The sequence below is a fragment of the Fukomys damarensis genome, unplaced genomic scaffold, assembly GCF_012274545.1.
Source record: "Fukomys damarensis isolate Sample0158 unplaced genomic scaffold, DMR_v1.0_HiC HiC_scaffold_30, whole genome shotgun sequence".
In the NCBI taxonomy this organism is placed as follows: domain Eukaryota; kingdom Metazoa; phylum Chordata; class Mammalia; order Rodentia; family Bathyergidae; genus Fukomys; species Fukomys damarensis.
In genome coordinates, this window is record NW_022900942.1 from 22,208,047 (window position 1) to 22,219,502 (window position 11,456).

General features: G+C 37.9%; 1 protein-coding gene across 1 annotated transcript in view; it reads right to left on the reverse strand.

Annotated features, from left to right (window-relative positions):
- Positions 1-363: 363 nt before the first annotated feature.
- LOC104871565 (serpin B3-like) overlaps positions 364-11,456 on the reverse strand; it is a 16,273-nt gene continuing 5,180 nt past the window's right edge. Inside the window, 8 exon segments of the mRNA XM_033757390.1 lie at positions 364-482; positions 485-767; positions 1,417-1,572; positions 1,866-1,924; positions 6,175-6,232; positions 7,029-7,205; positions 9,291-9,351; positions 10,619-10,705. Of these exon segments, the coding sequence (XP_033613281.1) occupies positions 364-482; positions 485-767; positions 1,417-1,572; positions 1,866-1,924; positions 6,175-6,232; positions 7,029-7,205; positions 9,291-9,351; positions 10,619-10,705 (1,000 nt within the window).

Genomic DNA, 11,456 nt, shown 5'->3' on the forward strand with positions numbered 1-11,456 from the left:
CACTGTTTTCATTTTTTAATCACTGTATTTAAAATTAATGCAGGAGTTGAGGTTAATCAGTTTGAGTAGAAATATGATTGATTCTCACTAATTTGAAACAAGGCAAAACCAAAATCATATGTCAAATTTAGAATATTAAGTATTGAAATGCCCTTGTATTTCAACACTGAACATTTATTCCTCCTGAGTATTTTCATAGGAAAAGCAGTGGATTTATATATGTCTATATAAAGAGAAACAGAAAATATTGTTCAATCTTATAGAACTGGAAAAAAGCTGAACCAAGAGCATCTATTATTTGCAGCAATCAATTTATTGGAACAACTCTGCTAACTTCTCCCAAAAAGGGTGACAGAATAATATTTAAGGGGAAGAGGCTCTGCCAAAGAAGAGGATGCAATTGTTTTCATTTTGTTTGATGAAAAACAGGAAAGGGTGATCACAATGACATTTTGATATACTGGTAATGAAGTTGGAGCCACTGTAATGCCAGTAGCAGCTGCAGCTTCTGTCCCTTCTTCATTAACCTCCACAAAGGACTTGTGCTTGACCTTAGATACCATTAAACCCTTGTCTCCAGTCATGCCTGAAAGGTCGGCATCTTGTGGACCAAAGGCTTTTATCATTCCCATGTCTTGCAATATGGTGTTGAGATTGAAACTCTCTTCCACCTTGAACCTAGGTAAATGTAAATTCACCTCTGTTGTGTTGATATTTTGTAGGCTTGTCCACTCCATTAATTTCTCACCAGCAAGTCCATCTTCAAACTAAAAACAATGGAAAAAGTGAATCTATCATGATTAACTATAGAAATATACTGTACTATAAGAATGCATTAAAATGTGGGAAACTTTATTCTAGAAATAAATTTAATACACAGATGATTCAGTTTATGACACACTACTCTTGTGACCAGAAATAGAAGTCCAGAGTATATATTTATTTTATATTGTAGGTACATATTTATATATGCACATTCAAGGTACAAAGTCAACTATATATTATTACTCTTTAGGCTACCAACCAATTTTCTGTCATTTTAAATACTCTTAATTTTCTGATACTTATTAAGAATTGAATATTGTAGTTACAGTGTATGAACTATTATGCACCTTTTGCCATATTTGTAAACATTTCTTACATTAGTATTTCTCTCCACCAAGTATACATTTTACCTTTCAAAAGAACAAAATTAAAATTTAATGTATATAACACTATTCAATTATTGATTAACTGACTACCAGTATGTGTTAGACTCTGTACTAAAGTATCTGTAATGAAAAGATAAATCAGCATTCCTTCTGTTGAAACTTTTATTATTTTGGGGGACCTTGCTGTAAAACCTTTTGCCTTCTTAGTGACTGGGGGAAAAAAGCAAAGGACACTAGGAAGCACAAATGTAGGCCCAAGTTTTACCTGCTGCGGACCATCGACTTCAATTGGCAGCAGCACAACCATGCTCAGAGCCTTGTCTTTGTAAGGTATTTCCAGCATCTTGGCCTGCACATCTTCCAGGGAGGCAAAATTGAGATAGCTGCTTTTTTCCATCACCTGCACAGATTTGCTAGTATCCTGCAATAAAGGAAAGCATCAAGCAAACACCAAATTACACATAACACAAGTTTCTTTAAGTACACTTAAATAAAAACATTTTCAAAAAAAGTAATGAAACAATACTCATGACACATTTTATTTTTTTACTTACACTGGTATACTCATGAAATAGGTTTAAATTTAACTTACTATAGTGTTATTTAGCTCAGTGGTTCGGTGGCCTGCCTTGCAAGTGCAAGGACCTGAGTTCAATCCCCAGTACCACAAAAAAATAAATAAATAAAAGAAAGAAAGAAATAAACTGCATTCACCAGAACCAGTTTGGGATTACTGTCAAGAGTCCTAACAGGAAATAAGTCTTTGATCTTATCTGTAGAAGAAAAAATAAAATATCTGTCAAACAGGGTACAATTTGCTTGTCTGCAAGATACACTGTGACTGATCATTACTCATTCACGGAAATGACTACTTCAGGGACTTGTAGACCTGTTCACCAAGTGCAGCCCTCTTCATTGTGCCAGCCTCAGAGTTACCTCTGATAGAGGTGACAACACTTGAGCTGGGAAAGAACTTCAGGCTCTTTGTCAATGACTGATTAAAGTCATTTCACACTGAGTACTATCCACAGATTTCATCTACACTTTGCATTTATCTTTGTCATTCCTCCTTCTCCGCCTTCCTTTCTAGCATTCCACTTTGGGGGCACTACTCAGAGAAAATAGAGCTTGATCATTCTCTAGGACTAGTAGCATGAACTTTATCTTATGAAACCCATAGGTTTTCCTGACAGATATGACTCCTCGGGGTATCTTCTTCATCATTCTCCTGTGCAACTCCTTACCATAAGCTTGGCCTGTGTGACAGCCAATCAATAAGGTTGATGTATGGAGCACTGTTAAGCTATCTGTCAACGATAGAGAAGTTCTTTGTAATAATACTTGTAGAAGGCACAGGTGAAGGCATGGTCCATGTAGCTCCAGTTCACCTGGCATGAAGTGTGGTTTATGTGAAGGCTGTTTGGTTTCCACCTTAGTAAAGGGAGCCCTGTTTTATGATCTTGAAGTCCTATTATGGTTGGAATATAGTTCCATTATCGCAAGAGGCTTATAGAGTAGTAGGCTTAGATCTGGATGGGCTTTGGCAAATGCCTGGATATTGAATACTCTTTACTTCTCAGTGTTTCAATTCACTGATGAAATCAAAATTTAATTCTGATTGAACACAATTCTTAGGAGGTGGTGGATACAAATTGTGGGGCCTAGTTGAAAGGAGTGAAGCATATAAATGTGACCTATATTGTTTCTAACCCTTATTCTCTGGCTTTCTCACCCTCTCTGCATCCTAGTGCCATGAAGTGAGTGCTTTTCTTCTGCTACAACATTCTGCCATAATATTTCTGCCTTACTATGGACCTAAAAACAACAGAAGTGGCCAAGTCTAGACTGAAACTTCTCAAACTGTGAGCCAAAAGATATCATTCTCCCTTTTATTCCCCCCTTTATTCCTGTCAGATATTTTGTCACAGTGATGGAAATTGAATAATACTGATCTTTAACATAAACCTGGTTGTAATTAACATTAAACAATGGGATGTCAAAATGGGGCTGAGTGGCAGTTAGAATCTATAAGGAAATTGTCACCAGGGGCCATGTGCAAAACATTCTTTAGCTGCATATGCATGACTGGCTTTCTGTGATTCCTTTCCTGGCTCTTGTTTGTACTCTTCACATTTAAATGGGCCACCCAACCATCTAGAGTATTCCTCATTCTCCCTGAAAACCTGTAACAATATCTCACCTCAGCACCACACCTGTGTCAGCACCACACCTGTGTAAGACACAGGACTCACTCCCAGGTACTTAGGTGTTTCTCTAACAGGTGGTCGTTCCCTTATCTAGCATGTGTTTGTTTGTCCACCCAGGTGTTAATTTTCTTCTGACTTTCTTGTGCTGCATTTACAAAAGCAACAGATCCCACATCAGCAAGATAAAAGTTCTTAAGGTCATCCAAATATTCCTTTGAGATATAAAAGAAGAAAGGAATAATTAAGAGTGATTTGTGCATTATAAAATTTAATTACTTATGATTGCAGTCATCCAAGGTCAGACCCTGACCAAATCCATTATCTCTTGCATGTTTTTGTGTGGGTGCTATATAGGCAGTGTGAAAGGGAGCCCAGGCTATTGAAAGTCAAAGCTTTCTGCCAAAATACAGCAGGGGAAGAGGCCATGGTGTGCAAATGTTAAAGCTTGTTACTCTGAAAGAGATAAACTGCTTCTGAGAATTCTTATCAGCAAATTCAATTTGCTTTATAGTTTCTATCCTGGGAATTAAATATTCTTTGGTACTTTCCATTTTTTCCCTCTGAAATTCTGCCACAGCTGGCAATTCCAGAATAATCTCACTACCCATAATTTTCCACTTAAAACATGTTCTCTCTGAATGAGTCAGTGCTGGTTCATTATGACAACTTGAGACTGACTCTGGTGCCCCACATCCTTCCTTCTAATAAAATAATCCCTGAATGCTCACCTTCCCCTGCAGTGACAGACTAAGAACAGCCTAGTAAGGTACTGTTGGAACTGATACCTTGTGGGGAAATGCTGCCCATGTGAATCAGGCAAGATCCTGTGATTAGTAGAGGACCAAAATGAAAGTTGTGGAGGGCCTTGTGAAATTTACCAGAAGAAACTTGAAACTCTTCTTTGTAGATCTTGTTAGTGCTCTTCAGTTCATATGCATCAGTGGGTTTATTCCACTCAGTCAAAAGCTTTTGAATTTGGAGATGCAACCTGTTAGGAAACTGATTATGTTAAACTATTTTGTGATGCTGCCAGCACAGGCTGCATTCTCCTGGTACTTCTTGGCTCCTAAAATGAGCTCATGCACTTGTCTCTGGTTTCCCTTCCCCCAAGGCCACAGTAGTCCAGAGAACTTGAAACCTGTGTCTGCAGGGCTGGACCCATAAAAGGCAGCCTGACCTGTGATAGCTTAAAAGTAGCTCACTCCTCATTAAAATTAATAGCCTAGCCCAAAACTGATAAAAGGACCTTCCTTTCTTTGTTCTCTTCTCTTCCTCTCTCCTTCTTCCTCCTCTTTCTCTGCTCTTTCTCTCTGATCTCTCTCTCTCTCACTCTACCCCCACCCCTTGAAAAAAATCTCCAGTCAGACCTCTCGGTGTGTGTGTGTGGCGTAGTTGTTGAGCATCATTATTCCCTTTCACACACTTCCTGAATTTTCACCCTTCAACATTAAAAAGAGTGCTTGTTGCATTGGTATTTAACTCATTTCATATTAAACCCTGCTGAAATCTGTCCAATCAATACCTATTTATTAAAAATGACTAATTTCTTATTCCATGATATTTGTGATATAATATCTCGTGTAACCTTTACAAATCCACCTTAATTTCATCTTATTTTATGACATTCTTTCTACCTTCTATAAAATACTCTTTCTGTTTTCTGCCTCACTAAATATTTAGTATGTTGGATTCTCATTGATTTCAATAGTTAGATTTTATCTTCCTGGCTAAACTCTATGTTACCTAAGCAAATAGCATAATTCATTTCTAACAGCCTTCAAGGATACAGTTATGCTGAAGTTTAGATATATTATATATGATAACATATGAAGCTTCCCAGTATCCCTTGCTGGTGTCCTTTTTTGTCTTCTCAGACACTTTGACTTTCCTCTGTGGCCCTTTCTGTCCTTGCTTATAAGAGTGATGGATGCCTATTACCCAGCGAAGGTCTGAGAATAGGTAATCTAAGTCTTATCAAAGGGGAAAAAATGAGAATCAAGACTTGTCATGTAGAGGTACAAGATCCCAACAATGAATGTAACTGTACTGTATCCCTAAAATGTACCAATAAACTCAATTAAAGCTGAAAAAAAAACGAAATTAGAAAGCTGAGAGAGTTAAATATCCTTTCTGAAGAGACTAACTTAGAGGAGTCAACTTTTAAACCTAAGCCTATTTGACTTTGAATATTATTTGATAGCTATGAGTTTTGTTAACTTCCTGACTAAGTGTGAGTGAAATGCCAATATATCTGCTAGAAATCATTCTCCAAAATATACTTCAACTTCTACTTGTTTGTTTCAATTCTAGAGTTAATTAAAATTGAATTGTTTTAGTAACATTATTATGATGATGACAATAGTCATTTAATATTAACTGAAGTTTATTAAGAGTTCCTATTTACAACACCAAGCAGTGTTTGTAAATGTTTGCATAAGTTGATTCAGATTCTTTTTTACTTCATTTATTGTGATGCAGAGTGTTTATGTGTTGCTGATGTTCACCATTTGTGGAGCAGAACAAGATTTGAACCCAGCCTGTTTGGCTTCGGACTCACATCACTTCTCGGCCTTTTGGCTAAGATCAAGTGTGGCTTCAGACTCACTTTCATTAATACAATGCTGATCTGTTCTGATTGGAACAAAACCTGAGAATGTTAACTGTGTAAATGAAATGTGAATACACTGCATTTTTGTCATGTCCAGGGTTTTCAAAAAAAAATGCCTTTTTGCAGTTCACATGAAATTCCAAGATTTATACTATGGCCCTCTCAGATATCTGAAGCTGTCCTACAATGAACATGCTCAGGTACTCACCTGATTGGTTTGAGTTTTTTCCTATTGACTTCTCTTTGATTTCACTGAAGCGAAGGACCTGGAAGAGACAGGAAATGAGACAAGAAAATCTTACTGAATAGATCTGCCTAAATCAGAGGAAAGAAAACCACAGAAATGGATAGTTTTGGAGGGTGACTATAATCTAGGCATTCTGGGAGGTGTAGGTAGAAGGGTCACAAGTAGAGGTCCACCCTGCACTCTTTAGAGTGTAACAGATATTCTGACCCCCCCAAAAAAAATTAAAAAGGAAAGAAATGCAAGAAATGTAGCTCCATATAAATGGAATGGCTAAACCAACACTATAAAGGGCAGTGGGGTTCAGAACAAATCAGGTGAGTTTGTTCAGAAAAAAAAAACCCTAAAAATAAATGAAAATAATAAATAAAAAATTTAAAGAAACAGAAAACATCCCCAAATGTGAGGATATGAATGGATATGAGTGTGATCTTTAAAAAACCACAGCAAATCAGGTTTATTAGCAGACACTTCAAAGACTGCCCATCCATCCACTCATGGTTGAGGAGACCTCTGATAGTGTACCCCTTGGATTCACGTCCAGGCATCCCTATATAAGTAGTCATCAAGTGTTAAGCTCCTCTGTCATTGCTCAACAGTTGTAGGTCAACTCATTTTCCAAATAATACCAGTGAAGAACATGACCAACACTAGGGGAGTGCTTCCTCTGTCCCATAGCTCTGTGGTCACAGTCATAGGAATGCTTGCTCAATATCCTGTCCCACCCATCAGGCCCCCAGATCCACACACACATCTATGCACATGCTAGCCAACAGAAAAGCTGTAACAGCTCTAAATAGAATGGTTCTGATGCTCACCTTCACTGTTTCCTGTGCAGTTTTCCCTTTGGCCCCTAAATAGACCATTGCTAATGCTGCTGTGATGCTGACAGGGGAGAAGAAGACATTGTCTTCTGGTTTTCTTAACTCTTGAAACAGATCAAGAGTGAACTTGGTGTTTTCTTTGATGAAGGAGCACATAGTGACGTTTCTGTTCTAGAAAACAACAAATTCACATCGATATAACAATATTGGAGCATCACTCTGCAACAAAATATCCTTGAAGTAAATGAATTATCTAATTTCCTGGATTCTATGGATTATGTTTATTTTTATTTTATTGAGTTTATTGGTACATTTTAGGTATACAGTACAATTATATTCATTATTGGGATTTTGTACCTTTACATGCAAGTTCTTGGTTCTTATTTTCCCCCCTTGTCCATGCCCTGCCTTCATCCCCTCCTCCCCTCCTCATTTACAAACATTTTTTTCCAGTTATTCATTTTCTCAGATTTTTTTGTTTTCCCTTATTACATTTCCCCTACCCTTTCCACTTTCCCTACACCTTTAACCCTTTTCTTCCTATTTCACATGGTCAATTTTCTCATTAGAATCTTATGTACAATTATAGCTTTTGACACCAGAGAAGTTATTTGGTATTTACACGTGTGACTTATTTATTTCACTTAGGAGTATATCCCCAATATGTATCCATTTTCCTATGAATGAATCTAATTTCTCATTCTTTATGGCTGAGTAGTATTCCATCTTATAGAAAAACCACATCTTCTTTATCCAGTCTCCAATTGATGGGCAAATGGGCTGTTTCCAATATTTAGTTATTACAAACTGTGCTGCTATAAATATGGATGCACATGTATCACTGTGGTATGATTCTTTTAATTCTTTTGGAAAGATACCCAGCAGAGGGATGGCTGGGTCAAATGGAACCTCTAGTCCCAGCTTTTTGAGGTATCTCCGTATCGATTTCCATAGTGGTTGTACCAGTCTGTACTCCCACCAACAGTGGAAAAGGGTTCCTTTCTCCCCACAACCCTGGCAACGTCTGTTATTGTTTGATTTCTTGATAGCAGCCATTCTTTGTGGGGTGAGGTGGAATCTCAGTGTTGTTTTTATTAGTGTTACTTTTCAAGCCTGTCACAACAAAATATTCCTGAAAATAGCTTTTTAAATCCTTTTATATGAGAAATAACAGAACATCTTCAATTTTCATTCACCTGTCTGTACAGGTATAAAGGTACAAAGACTTTGTAACAAAGGCCAAGAGGAAGATCCCTGCGGATCATGTCCAGGCAGCTCTCAATGGACATCTCTGTCTTTTCTGTCAAGTTAGGCACTCTAAATGCTTGTGAGGATGTATTTGCTTAGAAACAAATTGTTTATGTAAAAGATAAAGGAGGTTTTTAAATTTTTATTTATCACAATGAGTACAATGTGATCAATTTTATGCTCAATAAAACATACAGAATTGTTATGATTCTCAAAACCAACTCGTATCATTAAGCTGCAGTCACTGGAAGGACTTACCTTTTCTCCTTGGGGAAGTGAATATGAGCAGGTAGCTTGTGAGCCTCTGTGTTTTAAATAGTGAGGTCCTGAATATATGCTTCTCCTCTTTGTGTCTTTCCCCTGGTATTTCAAGTAAAGCAACTTTGGATTTCTCAACCAAATTACTCTTCCTCATTCAGAGCATGCAAATTTATGAATAGGGAATGTTCATATACTGCCAATACACTTCCTTTTACTGTAGAAACAAAATTTAGATCGTCAATCACTGGTAATCTGTGATTCATTTGGAGGATACTTTGCACTTTTTTAGTACCCCTGAATGTGAGTATAGATTTATAATTCTACTGTCCTCTTCCCTTTGACTCCATCCCACCATACATTCTCACAACCTTGGAAAGTATCTTACTTTTTGAGGGGTTGATTGCATTTATGGCACACTTAGGTTACTAAACAACTACAAAGTATTATGTCTGGTGGTGCTGGGTCTTGGGGTCCCCAGATTAATGCTCAGTGGAGGGTGTCTGAGAAGAGTCTAAGAAATCCAGTTGAAGTGGCAAAAAAGCCATTTGGGAGGAGTGACAGGGCCAAGAGTTAGGACAGCCACAAATGTAGAATGCAGTCCTGCTTTATGGGCAAGAATCCTGGTTCCAAACCCTCTCAGGGCCATTACCTGATTGGTTATTGAACTTGTTGTAGGGGACTAGGTTTGATTGACTAATAGGAGAATTTTGAGGGGGAAAAAGTAATTTACTTAAAAGAGTGGCTTACGTGGGTCAGTGTAGCTACACAGAACAGGGTGTCAAAACTGCAGGCTGTCAGCTTAATATATCTAAACAGAAGAAAATGTCAAAACCACAGGCTGTCACCCTTGGCTGCTTGATAAGATGTTGAAGCTATTTTCCTTTTACTTCTCCTTTTTTTTTTTTTTTTTTTTTTTTTTTTGGTATGGGGGATGGAACTCTGGTCCTTGTGCTTGCAAGGAAGGCCACTGAACCTCTGAGCTAAATCCCCAGCATGAATTTTGCTTCTTAAAAGCTCCCAATTCAGTAAATTAATCCTACCTCTGGGTCTCATCTGTCCCTACAGAAAGCTTACATTTGCTCTGCTTCAATTCAGAAAGTGTTTATTCATTCCACTGATGTTTCCAGTAATCATTCCATATAACTGGATAAATAGCTAATTCTAATCCAAAGAGACACTGAGGATGCATCTCAGCAAATTCTGGAGAAAGTGCTTGCTTGATATCTTCAATGCTCTGCTCTTGCCGTGGTCATCCCTATAAATTCTCAACTCCCTGGAGCAGTCTCAGATGTTTTCTATAGGTTCAGGTGAGCAAGAAAGTTATTGAACTTGCTGCCTTGACATGTTGGAAATGAGAAGAGCTGTTGAATAAGCAGGAGACATTTTGAATCATGGCCTTTTGAAAAGCAAGAAAATTACTCATCTGAGATGTCAGGATCACAACATTTTAGTGCCACCTCATAATTTACTACACCAGCTTCTGACTCATGGACTGGATGCCAGGGTAAAATGCATGTAAGACATAATGGAAGGAGGTGGTGTATTGTTTTAATTGTAATTCTTAAATCTATTTTTTCTGTAGTGTTCTTCTCTGCATGTGCACAGTGTCACTCTAGGCAGGCTAATATTAATAACTACTGTTTGATGGACCTGGGATAGATAGATAGATAGATACACACACACACATATGTGTGTGTGTGTATACACTCATACACCTTACAAAACTCATTGAATTAGGTTTATTTGAGCTGGTGATATAGCTGAGTGGTAGAGTACTTGCTTTGCATGTGTTTGACCTGTGTTCCAATCCCAGTACCACACTAACAAAAACAATAGGAAGTAGGCACATTTACTGCCCTCATTTCACACTGATGCAAAGAATGGTTATGAACTACTTTACTTAGCAAGTCAATTATAAAGGTGAGATTCTAAGGCAGAGATTCTAAGTGAGAAACTAAATGTTTATGTGTTGTCTCATAATACATAAGCCGGGGTTCTGGTTTGATATGAAATATTCTCTCCCATTTAAATGATAAGACCATCTTCTCTGAGAATCTCAAAATACAAAACATTACCCCACAATATGTGAGTCACAGGTGAAATATTTCGCTATAGACTTGTCTTCAAGGTGGTCACACAGGAACCGGGGTAGAAACCTGGGTCTGTGGACAACCCAAAAACATTTAGGAGCAAGTCTTATGGGAAAATGTTTGGGGATGGATACAGGATACTTTCCTTTTAGTACAGAGGTTAGAGGGAAAATACAGTCTTGCTTAATCTCATCACTCACTTCTGTCACTACAATGAAGTATTCCACGTGAACTACTTGAGAAATGAAGGGAGGTTTATTGGCGCTCATGGTTCTGAAGGTTCAAGCTAAAATAAGGGTCCTCATTTATTTTCCCTTTTGATGGAGGTGTCCCCTCAGAATGGGGGAGGTGTTAGAAAAAACTGCTTACATTACAGGCCTGGAAGTAGACTTTGGGTCCCCTAATTTCCTCCGGTACACACCTCTAATTACTTAAGGACGTTCTGTAAGGTTGTACATGTCAAAGGTCCTGAGCATTCCTCAGTATGGCCACCAGTGGGACAAAGATTTCATAGAGAGACCTCTTGGGCCAGCTCACATACAAACTGTATCAATACCCCTTATTTTCTCAAAATGCTCTATCAAGGGGGTGCTTAAGAGAAATAAGAAACTTCAAGGGGGAAAGGGATGGGTTAAAAAATAGTGTTTTCCTTGGTACACTCTGTACCCTGAGAATGTCTATGGGAAAGAGATGAGGATACAACTCAGGATGTCCCTGACATTCAGATATGGGGGCTGCTTATTCTCCTGATTATTTCCACGTTCTATACCTATCCATCTTTCTGAAAGTGATATGATTTCATTCTTTCTCATGGATGAATAAT